The sequence below is a fragment of the Centruroides vittatus genome, unplaced genomic scaffold (assembly GCF_030686945.1).
Source record: "Centruroides vittatus isolate TY-2023 unplaced genomic scaffold, ASM3068694v2 contig_577, whole genome shotgun sequence".
In the NCBI taxonomy this organism is placed as follows: domain Eukaryota; kingdom Metazoa; phylum Arthropoda; class Arachnida; order Scorpiones; family Buthidae; genus Centruroides; species Centruroides vittatus.
The window spans coordinates 1,471,988-1,491,650 of NW_027122345.1; the positions used below are offsets into that span (position 1 = coordinate 1,471,988).

Below are 19,663 nucleotides of genomic sequence, written 5' to 3' on the forward strand. Positions count from 1 at the left end.
AGTCAAACTCGACACCTGGAAGAACTATATATGCAATCTGTTCGGCACCAACAGAAAACCAGCAGAAACGCAACAACAAGTGCAGGAAGACAATCTCCACATACTAACGTCTGAAGTGGAACATGCCATCCGAAGAGCAAAGCCAGGCAAGGCCTGTGGACCTGACCAGATTCACGTGGAACTGCTGAAGCAACTAGACTACAACAACATCCAGCAACTAACGAAATGGTTCAATCAAATCTACAACAACAACGTTATACCATCCGACTGGCTTAATCAATCTTTGTGGCCCTACCAAAAAAGACTACCAGCTGAAAATGCGAAGACTACAGGCTGATCAGTCTAATGAACCAGGTGCTAAAAGTCTTCCTCAAGGTGATTCAGCAAAGAATACGATGCAAATGCGAAAACGCACTAAGAAACACACAGTTTGGCTTCTGCAGGGGACTAGGCACCAGAGAGGCAATTTTCTGCTTACAAATATTGCTACAGAGGTGCTATGAACACCAAAAAGAAATATACATATGTTTTATTGACTATGAGAAAGCCTTTGACTCAGTAGACCACGACCTCCTAATTGACCAACTGAGAAAACTTGGGCTCGAAAACAACGATATCAACTTTATCGCAACTCTCTACTGGAATCAAACAGCCCAGCTCCGCTATGACAACGACTTGACAGACCCAATACCAATACAAAAAGGCATCCAACAAAGCTGCCCATTATCTCCCATTCTTTTCAACATCTATTTAAAAATGATTTTTGACCAAACACTGGCCGACAAGAACATCGGCATAAAAGTTAACGGACAATACATCAATAACTTAAGATATGTCAACGACACAGCACTAATAGCGGATTCCGAACAAGATTTACAGACCATCTCGAATGAAGTGGACACAGAAAGCCAAGCATGGGGGCTACGAATCAACAAAAAAAAAAAAAAAAAAAAAACAAAGGTGATGAAGGTCAGCAGGACTCCAAGCGAAATCACGATCAAACTAAAAAACGAAAAGTTGGAGCAAGTACACCGCTTCAAGTATCTCGGAGTACTCATTGATGACCAGCTGAACCACGAGGCCGAAATCAAGAGCAGAATCGAACAAGCCAGGCACGCATTCACCAAATGGAAAACACTCCTTACCAACAGAAGCTTGAACATCATGCTCAAATTACGGACATTGAAATGCTACATCTGGACAATCCTGCTCTATGGGTGTAGAAACATGGACTCTAACATCAGCCACTACAAAAAAGCTACAGGCCTTCGAAATGTGGCTCTACTGAAGAATGCTGAAAATCCTGTAGACGGCCAAAATAACCAGCGCACAGGTCCTGCAGAACATGCACATGGACCGGGACCTGATCAGAACCATCATCAGCAGGAAATGCAAATACCTAGGCCACATCACTAGGAACCACCAAAAATACCATCTACTGCCACTCATCTTGGAGGGCAGGATTGAAGGCATAAAATGTCAAGGCAGACCGAAAATGGCCTGGCTAGACAACATCAACACCTGGCTTCACATGACAACAGAACAAATTCTACACACAGTGCAAGACAGAGAACTATATCAATATGAAGTCGCAAACGCCATTTGGCAACATTAAAGAAGATGATACTTGAATAATAATTCTAAATCAGTTCGGCCTAGGCCAAACTAGATTGTCCTAGGCTAAACTAGTGTAACCTGACATGCGTAGAACAAACTAGTTTGGCCTGAAATCGGGTTTGGCCAGTAACATATATATATTGTTCTAATAAATAATACCCTGGAAGAATTGAAGATTATTCAAAAAATGGTACTGGGCTATGTGAATGTAACTAAAACTTAATTAAACAATTTAATTAAAAACACACAAACAATAAAACACCAAAACATAATGAGCAATTATTTATTGTGACATTGTCACAATGCTGGGCTGCAATTTTTAAGCATATTTTTAATAATTTTTTAATTTAAAATATATGCTCTCCACCTGAAATTAGTAGTGTCTTGCCCCTGTACATCATACTTTTCCATTAGCAATAGTCATGCTGGACATCTATCTAACCCCTTTCAGGGGAAAATTTTTGAATTGAAATCATCTGACTTTTGATCTAGACCAGAAGTTCATATACAGTTAATCAGGGCCTCCTGCCCTTAAAGTTTCCATATCTGGTCTCATCTTTCATCTATCTAACTCCATTCTTGATATATATGTTATGGACTAAGTGATTAATACAGGCTTTATGAATAATGACAAACAAAATTGGGCACTGTAATAAATTTCAGGTGTTTTAACGTAATTTATCAGATTGACTGGTCATTATGAATACTGCTATCACCTGGTTAGGCAAAGTGTAATAATAAGTCAAGGAGTGATCATACAACATACACTAGCCAATAAGCACTCTCATTTGAGTTATGCATTTGTAGTGCATTTAGTATTGAATTTTAAATTCATGTGACCATACTTAATCTTGTGTGACATTTAATTTTACTTTTGCCTCTTAAAATAGTGTTTTTTCTTCTTTGAAAAAAGTAATGATCATGGAGCAATCATTAAGTAATATGAATAATTGTTTCAACAACCAATTAAACAAGTTAATAGCAGGAAAAGGTCAGAACAGTGAAATTTTTACAAAACCAACATATTTGACAATGATACAAAAAGTGAAGAATCAAAAATGAAAGTGACTTCTAAGTTACGGGAAGAATATCAGTGTTTTCATAGATATGATGATGTTATCGATTGAAGAAATAGAAAAATTAATTGTGCCTGTAAAAGAAGGTAATGTGATTAAATATTACGTTCACACTGAAGAAATATTTCAAATATTGCATGACACCCATATTGCTATTAGCCAAAGCAGTAGAAACTGTATGGAAAAAGAATTAAATACAAAATATAAAAATATTACAAGGGAGATGATCATAATTTATTTGAACTTATGTGAAATCTGTCAGAAAAACATTATGTTCCTAAAAAAGGTTTGGTAGTTTAAACTAATTTAAAGTAATGAAATGAACTCAAGATGTCAGGTTGATCTTATAGATATGCAGTCACAAGACAATGAGCAATATAAATTTATACTCACATATCAAGACCATCTGACTAAATTTGTTTGACTATGACCATTAAAAGCTGAAAAGGCTGAAGATGTAGCCTATGTTCTTTTACACATTTTTACAATTTTCGGTGCACTGAGTATTCTATAAAGTGATAACGGCAGAGAATTCACCAATAATGTCATCAAAAACATATGTAGTATATGGCCTGAGTTACAAATGGTGCATGGAAAGCCCAAGCACTCACAAAGTCAAGGTTCAGTAAAAAGATGTAATCAAGGCATAGAAAATATGCTTCGTTCTTGATTGGAGACTAACAACACTAACAAACGGTCAGAAAGATTATGTCTTGTATAACTGATGAAAACTCGAGTCCATCATACTGGTATAAACTGCAATCCTTATGTGGCTATGTTTGGAGCAAAGTTAAAAATTAGACTAAAGAATTTTATACCCAATGAATCTTTGATCAATGTTAATATGGAGGAAGATCTAGAGACTCTCTTTAAAACTAACAACGAAGTAAGTCAAAGTTGCACAAACTTTGAAGGATCAAATATCATCCCAGAAAATATTATAAAAGATTATTTGATAATATCACCCTCACATAGCAATATAACTGATAAAGTTCAAAGATCCTGCATTGTCTTCGCATGAAAAAGATCTATCATGCTGATTTCCAAAAACCAGGTTGTTGTTAGTATTGGTGAATGACAAAGAAAAAAATCCAAACAGATGATCCAAAAATAAAAAGTGTGTCTAAAACAAGAGAAATGGCTTTGTCTAATCTTAAAAAGCTAGCAGAAAAAATGATTGCTACATTGAATTCCAAATACCCAGCAGCTAATGTTGGTGACAAAGTAAAGATTCATGTACCAGATGTAGATTGAGCACGCAGTGATGGAAAAAGCATTTTAGGTATTACTGTTGCGATTGAAGATAAAACCCTTTACAAACTGGGTACCAAACATAGCATATTAAATCTATTATATTCCATAAAGCAATTTACTGTTTGTAAAGAAAACTTGAGTGCAGAAATTTCGTTTAGAGAATGTGCAAGAATGTCATCAATTTCTGGACGCCAAGGCTATAGTCGATGCTGCTGATAAATTGATTGCAAATCTAATAGATGCAAATGCTACAAAGAAAAAAATTATGTAATTCCAAATGTCATCAAAACCTTAATTGCTCAAATAAATAAATTTAAAAAACATTTCATTTTTTATATAATTTATACCAAAAATAACATTCAAGAAGTTTGCTTTTAAGTTGATTTTTTGATTGAAGTATAAATTTATTAATAATACTTTTTGTTAACATTAGTTTAATTAATATAGTTAATAATACTTACTTTTAAAAGATTTCATGTTGTTATTAAAATTTTAATTGTTATTTAGTAGGTGACTTATAAGTCACCTACTAAATAACAATTAAAATTAATTATAATATTGTAAATATCTATTTTTGTGTTATTTTCAATTATTTATATATATTTAATTATTTACTTTTTATTTTATTAATATGCACTTAATATGTATTTACTTATTATCTCTCAATTCTTAAAAACAGTTCTATTCATTTAAATATTTAAATTCTTAATTTTTCAACATATTCATTCAAATGTTATGTTAAAACACCATAAGACTGGAATAAAGTATGCCAGAAAAAATGCCAACCAATGAACCTTATAAATATAAACCACACTTTATAAATGAAACACAACCTTATAAATGAAATTCCAGTATAGTTTAAAGCAGATAAAATACAAACATTTTAGATCTACATAAAGATCATCTTCAGGTTAATGTGTTCCAAAATGGAATGTGAGGAAAGGAACATTTTAAAATTATTTGAAAACACTCAAATACATAAATAATGCACAAGTGTACATAATGTGATAGAAAGTAACATAAATTCTGTAACACAAAATAAAATATAAGTATAAATAAGAATTTAAAAAAAAAAATTTTTTTTTTTATATTGACACTCATTTTTGGTATAAAGATTGCCATACATATCTTTCATCCTTGAAATTGATGCAAAAGCCCTTTTTTTCAAATTTAAATATATTAAGAGCTTCTAGTGTCCTGATTTGGTTGTCATGTTTAGATCATTGTATAATGTAAGCATTGTCCAGCTAGGCTTGAACTTCGTTGTCTGTGGCATACCTGGCTAGAGCAGTGTTGTATTTTCTTTTATCAATATCATATCTGTGTTCCACAAGCCTTATTTTGAGTGATTGCATAGTGGTGCCAATGTATTCAAGATCACATTCAAATCTGTTGTCTCTCAATGGAATCCTATAAACTGGTACCTAAAGATGTCAGTGCTGTCCTTTCCATTTCTGAGGATATTATATACAGGGTAGGCCAACGAAAACGAAACGGCAGAGTTTACAGATAACACATTATCAGCCTTAATTTTATGATCAATTTTTTTTCCTTGCATGATTTACCCCTCGAGAATAAAATCGACCTGTCCGAGCAATTTGCTTAAATACAAATCCAACTATCCAAAAACTCTGCCGTTTCATTTTTGTTGGCCCACCCTGTATAGTGGGAACACATTTATAAGTTAAACTATCACTTTTCACATAAGCAATTTCTTTATATAAGCTTATCATGTTGTGGTTATAATCTAGAATGATGCAGCACATGTTGCATGTGTTCCCAATCTGCGATGTATTGTTAGTGGGTGTAGAGTGAGTACCCATTTGAATATGCGTTCACTAAATTACAAATAAGTTGTTTTTGGTAACCATGCTTTATAGCTATATCATCTAGATATTTTAGTTCTTTTAATGCATCTTTTACTTTGTGCAGTGCATAAAAGCACATTTGGTTAGAGATCAAAATGCAGTTATTTATAAACTTATGGTTTGTAGGAATTTGCAGGTAAAATAATGGAAGGTGTGATGGTTTATTATAAATATTTGTATGGATAAATCCATTTATAACACTGATATTGAGATCTAAAAAGTGTGCCCTAGAATTGCTGGTTGGTCTAATTGTATGGAAAGCCTATATGGGTTGTTATTCATTTGTTCTATGAAGTCTTCTATATTTGATTTTGTTTTCCATATTATAAAAATATCATCGGTGTACCTTTTGTAGATGATAATGCTAGAAGGTAATGACAGTAAGACTGGTTTTTTCTAATAATCTAATGACCATCTCACAAAGGTCCCCCAATAGGGAAAGCCCACAGGTACTGTACATCTCTTTTTTATATATGCATTTTGTAATCATATTGAAAGAAAGAGAAATAGTGTAACATATGCACTAATTCTACAATATATTTGTGCTGGTTCATTGTCTATACATAATAAAAAAATCTATGTGCAAAACATGGTTTTAAGTAAATAGAGAGGTATAACGCAGTGGCGTGCCAGGACATTTGATGACAGGGAAGCTGTGTTTCTGTAAGAAGCCGACTTCCAGGGGCAATCAGTTAATTGCACGTTAGTGATGGTCTAGGGCAGGAATGGGCAACCTGCAGCCCTCAAGCCGTATTCATATATTTTGCAGCCCGTGATGCATAAAATATGAATAAATATATCAATTTCCCAGCTTAAGGTAGTATGCAGCAAAAATTCAAACATTATTTTTACAACTTATGTATGCGAATAGCTTTTCCTGAAATGAATTTAGTAAAAATTAAAACAAGAAACAGGCTAACAGACACATCAAAACTAATTTAAAACTAGCAGTGATGAATATTTAACCAAATATTTCCAATATATTATGTTTACATCAGTTCCAGAAGGTAAATTAAGTATACCTATGCTAATTTATAATTATATATGAATAAATAATTCTGATTTACCAACACTTTTTCTCTCGTATGCGGCTCGCATCAGTTCAAAAGTCTTAAAATGCGGCCCTTACATAGAAAAAGGTTGCCCATCCCTGGTTTAGGGTCCATTCGTATTCATTTGTTCGATAAGCCAGTAAAAACTGTAGACTTCTCTAAATGTATTTTTAATATCACAATTACATTCTGAATCGCTAGCCATGATATCAGAGCTAAAATTAAAAATAGATTATAAAAACTTATTTGGTAAAATAAAATGCGTGGTGGATACAATATATTGTATCCATCACGCATTTTATACCTGGTACAATATATTGTTCAATTGTATTAATATATTTTTAAAGAAAATTATAATTAAATGTAGCTTTGTAAAGACACATATATAAAAATAACATAAAATATTCTTTACTTTTTAAATTTTAAAACAATCCACTTAGTCAAATAGCTCGATACAAGTGGCTAATGATGGAATCAGAGACGGTCCAGGTAGGTGTGCAGTGTGTGCGTGCCAAATCCCGAAGGTGCCGATACTGGTCAATGTCAAATGCCTCTTGTCACACCACTAGTGTACCTCAAAGAATGCGACAGGGTTGTTGTAAATTTTAAATGTATCTCACCATAGCTGTAAAAATCTAAATATGTTAAACTTAATACTAAGTAGATTGTCTGTCATTTGTTTTCTAACTAATTCGTTTTAGGACCAGTGTCCACAAAAATTTCCAAAATTTACAACTGTTTAGTCAGTCTCCTTGAACTGGAAAAATTTGTCATTATTATCTAATATTACGAAGAAATCAGTCCGCACTGTACTCGGCTAGGGATTGGTTCAGTTAAGCTTTTGTTTAAGTAAAATTTTGGCTCTTTCGGCAGAGTTTTATTTATGTCCCCAATTCCCTAATCTCTTAATTATTTAACTACTTCTTAAGTAGGAATAAGTTGAAACCGGTTACTTTGTACTTGAATATTTGTAGTCTTGGGAAAAAGTGGAAAGACAAATTTTTATGACAACAGATACAAAAATCGTAAATTTAAAAAAAATAACTTCTAGAGCTTTTTTTGTACCTCATGCATCTTTCATTAAATTTAGTTGTAAATGATGTTGTCAAAGTAACAGTTAATTTTTTAACATTATACAAGAATTGCACGTTTTTTTCTACATACCCTTATAGATGGGACATACGAAATCGTAATATCACTGGTTTAACATTGAAATCCGTAAGTATTAATAATATAAGATGAGAGAGCAGAATAAAAATATCAAATATTTTAATGCATTTTTTTAAAACTTTTGTCAACTATACAGAACTATCATAAAAACATACCTGTAAATTCCTATTGGTTGGGTTAAGTTATAAATGTACTTATGATTCGCATAATTGGGAGAGGGCGGCTAACAGCCCAGAATCGGTCCAGGATAGAATCATTGAAAGCGTTATACGTGTGTAGCTTCCACCAGCCAAACTGTGTGAGGTTGGTGCTCTGTAAAGTGCATGCGCCAATGCCTATCATCTGACTGCTTGGAAGCTGACCCGGTTTCGACAATACAGCGCTTCCATTCCACCACTGATATTCAAATATACAATAGCGATCTTATCGTTTATTTCACATGTAATATAGAAATTTGTAATAAGATACATAATGCAATTATAATAAATATTAATTTTAATTAATTCAAAGTACGTTGAAATATGAAAATTTATATTTTAGAAAATACAAGGGAAGCGGCGCTTCCAATGATGGCACGCCCCTGGTATAACGATATAAAGTTTAATGTTGTAACATAAGCATTTTGTGTTACTTGGAACTGGCACAATTCATTAATAAGTTGCTCTGAATTACTAATAGAAAAGCTGTAGGTTTTTAAATGTTTTTTGAGTAAATTGTGTATCTGGTTTTCTAAAAGCCTAGTAAGTGATCTAGCCTTATCTTCAATGGGTTGTATAGTGTTGCCCGGTTTGTGGGTCTTTGCAAATGCAAATAGTTTAGGGGTATCAGTTGAAGTCATAACCATACTGTCAATGTTTAATTTTTTGGCACGTGCTGTATGTGTGAGTCTAATGATGCATCTAAGCAATTTGTCAACGTAATTATTTTTACTCTGTTTGCAGCAAGTATCTGTTATATTGGTTTAAAAGGACATCATATTTCTCTTCTTTCAACAATACCATCGATCCACTTTTATCAGCTTTTATCATGAAGATGTGATTGTCAGACATCCATTTCTTGTTCTCTCAAAGAAGTTTCCACGTGATTTCTTCCTGGCAATTCTCCTTAGATGATTTCATTCTGAAGGTTACTTTCAATCAATAAAGTTCCTTTTGGCATTCATCCATGTCAATGATGAACTTCTCAATGTTTGGCATGATGTCTTCATGGCAGCAATCCTGCAATCACGGGGCCATACTTGATGGTGTTGATGAGAAAAGATAAGAGCTATGTCGCCCACAATTAATTTACTGGGACAACGTATCTCTTACATCACCCACATATCTCCCACTTCACCCACAATTAATTTGCCTCAATTTCAAGCACGAAGAACAATTATCATACGCATGGCAATCTTTATACGAACAATGATAGTCGATACAAAAATATTTTTAATATATTTTTTTAAATTCTCGTTTATACTTATATTTTGTGTTACAGAATTTATGTTACTTTGTATCACATTATATACACTTGTGCATTATTTGTGTATTTGAGCATTTTCAAATAATTTTAAAATGTTCCTTTCCTCACATTCCATTTTGGAACACATTAACCTGATGATGATCTTCTATGTAGATCTAAAATGTTTGTATTTTATCTGCATTAAACTATACTGGAATTTCATTTATAAGGTTCATCAAATTGGCATTTTTTCTGACAAATGTTATGTTCCATTTTAGTTATTAAGTAGGCCTGATCATGATCAGCATTTAGACTGAAAGTACTAATAAAATAAAATAATTTTCTGCTGGTTTAAAAGATTGACTCTGTTATTATGAAATATTTATATAGTTATAAATTAAAACTTAATTTGAAGTACAGTATTGTAAAAACCTATTATATCAAGTTAGCGAGAGATCTAATTAAAATCACAAAAGAAGGATACTTCTTCTATCATCATCACTATGAGCTAAATTTGGTAATACAGCAGCCAAAATTCCAGAAGCAAATGGTAAAAGGATGCGTCCTGCTAAACTGACAAATTCTTTAACCCATGTAATTGCAGTAAATTGTACTAATTCTTCTACATAAAAAAAATTGTATAATTATTTATTATGATTCTTGAAACTAATTCTACAGTTTTTTTATGGATTAGTCTAAACATATATCATCAATAAATTTCTAAATCTAATTTTATTTTGAAAGAAATTTATCTGTTCACATAATGTTTTCTATACCAGACAGAAAGTTTTCACAAGTGTTATTATATTGATAGAGTAGACACATTATAATTGTTTTTCATTAATAGACAATATGGTAAAGTTATAAAATAAAATTCAAAAGTTCAGAAAAAAACACTAAAATAAGGAAAAAGTGTCTTCAAAATGTTTTTTAAACCTTGGGATCAGATAATGTAATTTGATATAATACAACCAACACTAAAAAATCTGGATAATTATAAATGTGAAGGTGTCTTTGGAAGCTGCCAGGATGTATATAGAACAGCATAAAGGTTTTTTATAGTAGCCTTTAGAACCCTTGTTAGAAGAACCTTTACCCACATTTCAAACAATGAAGACATGGCACAGGGACTCAAACATTATTACCATTGAAGAATAATCAAATGTGTTATCAAGTTCTATTCCTCACATACCACCAACTTCAGCAAGGAGGACAAACCATACAAGTCCATAAGGTATAACCAGCATCTCAAACAAACTTAGAAATAGCAAGAGCTAAAAATATATATATGGCTTTTAAACATAACCCCACAGTATACTCATTATTGAGGAACTCCAAGGACTGGTACAAACACCTTCCACTGATAAAAGTTTATACTATCCCAACACATCTAACTAACAATTAGAATACATTGATGCCACTATCTGTCCTCTTGGCCAATGTTTGAAGGAACATCTTATTTCTATAAATAAAGGGCATAACACCATTGCCTTAGCTCTCCTAGCCACAGAACACCAGAACCAAACACACATACATGAGGCTTGACTTCTACATCTATCCATAGAGCTTCCATTCCTCAAACAACTCGAAATATCAGAAATATACGAAGGCTATTTTTTAAATAAGGTCCGTTTTTTAATAAGAAGAAAAATACTGTAAATATCGTTAAAATATATTTTTTCCCATATTCTACATACTTTTATCTACTTTTCTACATAATTTCCATTTTGTTTAAACATTTGTCATACTGCTCAATTTTTTGAATTCTGACTCCAAAGAAATCTGCCACCTGTCAAGAAGCCCAATCCATGACTGCAGTTTTCACTTCTTTGTCGTTGAAATGTTGACCACCAAGGAACTCCTTTAAGTATCGAAACAAGTGAAAATCACTGGGTGCAAGGTCTGGACTGTGTGGATGATCGTATCGAGTAAAAACGATAAAGCACTGTTTAATCTTTTTGTTTTGTGATCGTCAGAAAGCAGTCTTGGAACACACCGAGAAAACAATTTTCGATGATTCAGTTTCTCCGAAACAATGGTATACAAAACTGATCTTGAAATCTGTGGAAATTCAATTGATAACATTGAAATCGTGAATCATCGGTCCTCTCAAATTTTGTTATCCACATTACGAATCAAATCTTCAGAAATCAGAGAAGGTCGGCCAGGGTGTGGCTCATCATGCACATTAACTTGCCCATTCTTGAACATTCTTACCCATTTTCGAACTTTACTGTCACTCATAGCATTATCACCGTAAACTTCACAAATCTGACGGTGAATTTCCGCTGCTGCCAAGTTTCTTGCATTCAAGAATTGAATAACAGATCGTATCTCACAGTCAGTGGGAGACTCAATTTTCTTAAATATTTTTAAACTTCTACAGCTCAGCATACAGACAGACGATATGGCTGCAAATGGCGTCAAAACGCGCGCCAAGCTTGCTCGGAGCAGAAGCGCATGCATACTGCCATGATTGCGCATTATTCCAACTTTCATTCACAAACAAACCTTATTTAAAAAATAGCCCTCGTATAAAGCTTATATGAAAAATGTTGCAATTAATTTTAAAGTTATTAACACCCTACGTCAGGCCTGGAGATCTCTGAGGTCCCATTTTAATTTCTCTACATCACTACAGTAATAACCAATCAGACAGCATTTCACCATCATTTAAAGATTGATGTTTAATGTTACATTCTAGTTTTGAACACTGGTGCTTAATCTGATGATGATAGCTGAAAGCTATTAAAATGTTTGTTTATTGGTAAATCTTACTCTTAATCATAAGATGAAGATTTTTTTCTTTTTTAAAATTGTAAAATTCAAACATTTGAAGAAGGTCGATTAAAAAGACCAATAATATTAGAATAATAAATATTTACTGCATAATAAGTGGTTGTGTTTTGTGGTACATCTTACATGTTTCTTACTGAAGTTTGTTTAATTTATTTTAATGTAATTTTATGTAGTCTGATGTGAACTGTGATAGTCAACCTCTATTTGGAGGATCTCAACATCTCAATATGAAAAAGACATGATAAAAATCCCTGTTTGTAGTTCTGTTGCACACATGTTATGTACAGCATCTTCATGATGCTTCACAAGACTGAGGTGAAGCATTCTAGCAGTTGTCCCAATATATAATAGCTTTGACCCAGTTAGCAGATTTTGTAAGGGTACATACTCTATATAGCACATACTCTATATTTAGCACATACTCATAGCACATACTCTAAATTTTTCAAAAAGTACATCATCATCTCTATTGTTGGAAAGGGTCCTATGCAATGTGGACTGGGGCAATAGTGTTAATATATAACCATACTTCTTGAAAACCCAGAAAATATGTAATGAGCTTTGGATAACACTATTTAAGCTTCTGAACTCATAAGCTGCATATTTTGCAATAAAACATTTTGCTTCATTGATGGCACTGCTATGTATTTATTTATTTCTCTATTTTAATTTGGTAACTTTTATTAGTATTATTCCTTGTATACCCTGTTTTTTTTGGTAATGTATAATTTTGTAATTTTATATGTCTTTTACGTTCATGCTCGTGCCTGAGAAACAATTTTGAAAAAATGTTTGTTGCTGTTTGTATTCTATTTTTCAAATTGAAATGTTCTGTTCTCTATGAATGATATTGACTGAAGAGGACAGTTATGTACAGTCGAAAGTACTTGCAAAATAAATCTTTTCTGTAATGCTGACTGACAACTGTGTGGCTAAATTTTTTGTAATTAAATTTCTGTATATCCAGAAAGCATATGTCCAAAGTGGATTCAAATACACTAAACACCAATGTATGTAAGATAAATGGGATGAAAGTACTATAAACATTTGTTTTTTTCATTAAAATCTTACTCTTTGCTGATTTTTTGGTGATATTGGTGTCATTTATAGTAGGATTCAAATCTATTACAGCAATTATAAGTCAAACAATTATATTGTTCTAAAAAAAGATATAATCATGGTCTATTAAATTTTTCTGCAATTTCAAATCTTATAAATTATTTAAATCAGGTTGCTTTGTTAAATCATACTCATCAGGAGATTTTTAAATTCTTTAAATTATATTTAAATTTTTATTTTAATTAAATCCTTTTGCTTAAATACATTTTGTTTTTAACAACAATTTTATTGTTGAGTTCAGAAAACCAAATTATTTTTTTTTTATTCAAAACCATTTTCATTCTTTTTCAAGATAATCTTTTATTTTAATTTTATGAAATATAACATAATAAACAAAGCAGAACATAATTTTTATTATGTAGTGTCTACATACAGAATGTTTGAAAATTAACATAATATTTGTTTGGTTTTGTTATTATTGGCATAAGAGCAAACACAACATAATTATTTTAATTTAAAAAATAGTTTCCATCCTTATTATAGTAATAATAAAATATTAACTTAAAACATCATCTCTTACCAGAAGATTGTGAATGAATTATCAAGATATTCACCATCGCAGCAAAGTCTACTTTCTGAGGATTTCTTATTATGTTTCGTAAAAACTCTCCTAAAACAGTTTCACACCTTCAAAAAATTTTAAATTTGATTTATGAATATAAAATAACAATAACAATAATTACACCAATATTAATATCAGCATAATTAATAATTTCTTTCTAATAATAATTAATAATAATTGCAATATATTTTAATATTTTTATCTAATTGATTAATTACATTACAAAGAATACATATCTGCACCGCACACCAGGATGAATATAAAATTAGACTCACTTCAACCATTAATTGGTGTGAATTATGATTAACTCTTGAATATCAAACGTTTTCGTAACTCCTTCTGGGTTCTTCTTCAGGCTTCTTTCAATTCTAAACCAGCCAGATCTTCTAAAATGAACATGAATATAAAATTGAACATAATCGAATGGTGTGACAAAGATTTCAAATGATATGTCCTTCTGTGCATGTGTTCTCGTGTTTCCATAAATAAGATTGAATGTTAAATATCGATGTCAAGTATAGTTTGTCACACTATTGAAAGAAACGTCTCCTCCCAAAAATTAATGCATGTGGATCTGCAGCAAGCTTTAAAAATCTCAATCACCTCCAACCATTTCAGGTGTTCTTGGTGTGGGGTGGTTAATGGTTAAGTGAGTCTAATTTTATACATCACAAAATTTTAAACATACATATAATTATGTAAATATTAAAGTTCAAATATCAGACTATCAAAACAGTGAAATCAAATTCAAAATAAAGTCAAACTAATAAATTATTTATGAACAAACCAAAATCACCTATTTCATATCAAGGATGTATCAGATGCATCAAGGATTTTTCTAGATATTTATCCCAATGCAGTTGTACATACAAATCAGTTTCCAATATTGTTGAGACTGGAGAGTAATACTAATAAAAACCTCATTCAACTTAGAGCAGTTTTTGTTTCCAGTACTGTTTAATGGTAAACCAATGTTTAAAAACAAACGGCCCTTTCGGTCTAGGCGAGATCTTCCTTGTACTTTTCCTGTAGTCATGTTAATACTGCACAATTTTTTGCATTTTATGTATTCGAAAGTTTTTTTTTTCAAAATTTGCTAACATTCCAAAACACATTCCATTTTATATAGACCTGAGGAAGATCATGCCTAGATCAAAAACATTTGTCTTTAAACAGTACTGAAAATGAAAAAAAGCTCTAAGTTGAATGATGTTTTTTATTACATTTGGTTATAAGATATAATTCTTTTCAGCTTCAAAATAAATATTCTAATATTGTAGATATAGGTAATGAATGTAACGTTGAAATTATGCTAAACTAAAATTTAAGGATATATATACACAGCAGTGCCGTTACATTGGAACATTTGGAGCATGTGCCCCCCTTTGTTGTCAAGTTGCCCTTTTCTTAATCCCCAAGGATACTTACTCTAAAGTTTCATTTCATTTTTAAATTAGTTACTCATTTTTATCATAAAAAACATTTTTACTGATGACAAAATTAAAATAAAACAAGCAATTATTTATTATGACATTGTCATAATGTCAGGCTGCAATTTTTAATCATGTTTTTAATTTATTCAATTTAACATGCTCTCCACCTCAAATTAGTAGTCTTGCCCTGTACTGTACATCATACTTTTCCTGTTAGCAATAGAGTCATGCTTTCATCTATCTAATTCCTTACAGGGAAAAATTTTTGAATTGAAATAACATGACTTCTGATTCTTGGAAGTTCATATATACTATAGTTAATCAAGGTCTCCTGCACCTAAGATTTCTATATCTGGTCTCGGCTTTCATCTATCTAACTCTGCTCTCAAGATTAAGGAAGGACAACAGTGGAAAATTATAGATCTACAATTTTTTTAAATTGCAGCCCAAATATTTGTTATTAACCAAAAATTATAAATGAATATTCATTTAACAATAAATTTTTAAACACTTTTTAGCCTGAAGAGGGATGTATAGCATCTGAAATGTATAGCATTAAAGGTTTATAAAGTTAATTTTAGGGTCTTAGTCTTTGATAAAAAATAGTTATAGTAGGCATAACATAAAATTACGTGTTATTAGCCAACATAATGTTTTTAAATTTTTTAAAAAAAGGCACAAAGTTTAATATAGAAAGAAACCATTCCATAAGTACAATAATTTTAGAAATCAATAAAATTTAATCTAATAATAGTTTTAAAAATATTTCTAAAATATTTAACTATCATTCAAACAAGATTTTTAAACAAAGTCAAACTAATATTTACATTATAAAATGATGAAATATCTTACTTAAAAAATTTAGTTAAGATTTTTAAAATTTAAAAATAACACAAACAGAAATTTTTACTTATTAAAACTTATAAAAAGTAGTAATAATTCAAAGACCATTGTAAAATTGAGCTACAATACATCATTGCATTTATACTGTAAATATTTTTATAATTTCGGAATTTATGAACATTTATTTAAGTAATATAGAATTAATCTTTAAATAAAAATTACAACAATATTTATTGATTTCATATAAAGTATTTTCAATAAATTCTAATAATACAGGTATCCCTCGTACAACATGGCATTTCTACAACACAGTTTTGCTCTAACGTGGTTTAAGAATTAAAGACATCCCCATGCAAAATATCACAATTTTTAAGTGAAAACATAGTCATTCAATATTTTTTTTATTCAAGTAAGCATATTTGTCTATGAATTTTAGAATATTGAAATTTTCAATGTTGTTTCATGCCTTTCACCTAGTTTTCTTCAATGAGAACTGATTGTACAATTTTTTCTTCCTAGCTTTTTATTCTAATTTTCCAGTAAACCAGGTGTCACTGTCATTAATGAGAGTACTCTAAATCAGTGGTGTGCAAACTATTTTCATTTCCGAGCCCCCATTCTGCGTAAAATTTTGTCACGACCCTTGGATAGACAGTAATGTTTTATTAATCAATGTAATTAAAATGAAATTCATTTTGAGATTTGCACTTATGTTTCTGCCTTATTAGAGGTCTGAATAAAACATAATTTTATGAAACAATAGTTTTATTTATGCATATACTTGTTGAAAAAAAGCCTTATATTTTTTATTGTCAAATAAATTTCTTTGAATTTAGCAACTCCAAAAAATTTTGTCATGACCCACCCTTATGAGGGTTGCGATCCACGGTTTGCACACCACTGCTCTAAATGAACCCAAAAGACTATCACTGTGTTTTGTTTTTGTAGATTAAATTAAAAGTTACTGCATAAAAAGATAGTTTTTAAAGATCTCAGATAAATGTAAGCAAATGAAAATATCAAGTTTACAAAAAAATAGAGAAAAATCAAGACGTTGCTGATACTTCAGATTGAGGTCAACAGGAAAGTTCAAAAGGCGATGATATTTTGTCAAAGAGAAAACGTTTTCATTTAACAGTGTTTAGAAGTGTAGAAGAAATTAATTTTAACATGTAATATTTTTATATTGTTAATTAATTATTGATTACTTCAATAAACACATTTCTCTTAATATTAAAAAAAAAAATAGTACATGTATGAAAGAAATTATTTTGTCATGCCAGATTTTTATCAGATAAAAGTTTAAGATTACTGTCTTTTGGTGTTAGTACTGGTACATGTCAAAAGTGCTTGTGAGATATTTTGTGTTTATTTTTGTGCTTTACTTGTCAAAACTTTATTAATGCCAAAAGACAGCGATCTTAAACTTTTATCTAAGAATAGTACACTTTTGCTAACTTTTGGAATTTAATCTTATGTTTTGTATAGCACAGATTTGCATAACATGGCACTTTTACAGAACCTAACTACAGTACTGTGTTATATAGAGGATATCTGTATTTCAATTTCTAACATTACATACACATTGGCAACTATGACTGCCTTTTGATGTTCAATTAAATAAATAAGAAACTTTAATTGCTAACATCAAATAAATGAAAAGAAATTCGGAAAAAGTTTCACTTTTAGCATTCACAAGAAATTAAAAGTCATTATACAGGGTGCATAGGAAAGTCCCTTTAACCGGAAAATTCTTGCAAACGGAGAGAGCTACAGCTATGCAAGTGAGATAACGGTATAGTAAAGTGACTATGCCTGACCTAATACAAACGACAGCAGCACCCCTACGGCGAAATTTGGAAGATAGGCAGTGCAAATTGAAAACGAAAACAGATAGAGCAAGCTTCCCAATTAGAAAGTTTTAGAGCATCAATTAATTAGTACAAAACAACATGTGGTTCACACCGATAAGATAAATTGTCGCCTGTATACCCAAAAGTGTCCGAAAGCGATGAACCCCATTTTGCGTGACGTTTGAAAGGAATAGCCATAGGTATGAAGAAATACGCACAATTATTGCATAAAATCATACTTATGTCAATACAGTTTGATAACATCACACAAAAAACAATGGAAAGGCAAACTGTCACACAGTGATAACAAGTTAATGTCGAGTATGTTCAAAAACTTGTTATCACTGTGTGACAGTTTGCCTTTCCATTGTTTTTTGTGTGATGTTATCAAACTGTATTGACATAAGTATGTATTTTATGCAATAAATTGTGCGTATTTCTTCATACCTATGGCTATTCCTTTCAAACGTCACGCAAAATGGGGTTCATCGCTTTCGGACACTTTTGGGTATACAGGCGACAATTTATCTTATCGGTGTGAACCACATGTTGTTTTGTACTAATTAATTGATGCTCTAAAACTTTCTAATTGGGAAGCTTGCTCTATCTGTTTCATTTTCAATTTGCACTGTCTATCTTCCAAATTTCGCCATAGGGGTGCTGCTGTCGTTTACATTAGGTCAGGCATAGTCACTTTACTATACCGTTACCTCACTTGCATAGCTGGTGCTCTCTCCATTCGCAAAAATTTTCCAGTTAAAGGAACTTTCCTATGCACCCTGTATATTTACGTTGTAATAAGTTATGATTCCATTAAAAAAATACAGATACTAACATTTTTCTTATTTCCATAGTTGGATCACCTAATATTCGAAACAATCCATCAAGGATTTCAGGCAGAAAGATTAGCATATCAATATCAGGAACTGCATCTAAAACAGAAATCTGTAAAAATTATAAATAGTATTAAAATACATACTACTACATTGAATATGTTATATATGTATGTATATATGAGTACATTAGTTGAAACATAAGTCAGTCATGATTAATGAGTATATTTCATTCCTAAAAAGTGCAAGTACATATATTAAAATGTTTACATTAAGTAAAATTAATTATTTCAAAAAAATTTTTAAAAAATTAAAAAAGGAGCCATATTCTGTGAACACAAACAGTCATCAATGTAGTAATTTTCATGTTTATTTTATCATATAAATTAAGATAACTTTTTATAATTAATATAAATAATATAAACCTATTATAATTTTTCATAAAATTTGCATTAGAAAAAGTTTTTAAAAAATTAAAAATAATTGTAAATATCACTCATTGAATATTTTAACTCTGAGTGAATATACTGTATAATGCATTATTGTAAGTTTTATAGACAATATGAATACTATTCATTTAATTACTATCATCACTTATAACAAAGAATTGTTTTTGTATGTGTAATTATTACATATAAGGGTGCAATATTTCAAAATCCTGAAAAATAAGACAACATAAATCATGGCCATGCTACGTATTCCAATAAATTAGTAAAATTATGAGCCAACCTCTAATAACTA

At 31.0% G+C, this 19,663-nt stretch overlaps 1 protein-coding gene across 2 annotated transcripts in view; it reads right to left on the reverse strand.

Annotated features, from left to right (window-relative positions):
* Positions 1 to 19,663, reverse strand: part of LOC136979082 (protein VAC14 homolog) — an 80,517-nt gene that overhangs the window by 37,952 nt on the left and 22,902 nt on the right. For both annotated transcript variants that reach the window (XM_067274991.1, XM_067274990.1), the window contains exons 6-8: positions 18,925 to 19,034; positions 13,919 to 14,025; positions 9,965 to 10,102 (exon numbers count right to left, since the gene is read on the reverse strand). In XM_067274991.1, coding sequence (XP_067131092.1) covers positions 9,965 to 10,102; positions 13,919 to 14,025; positions 18,925 to 19,034 — 355 coding nt within the window. The remainder of the gene's footprint in view (positions 1 to 9,964; positions 10,103 to 13,918; positions 14,026 to 18,924; positions 19,035 to 19,663) is intronic.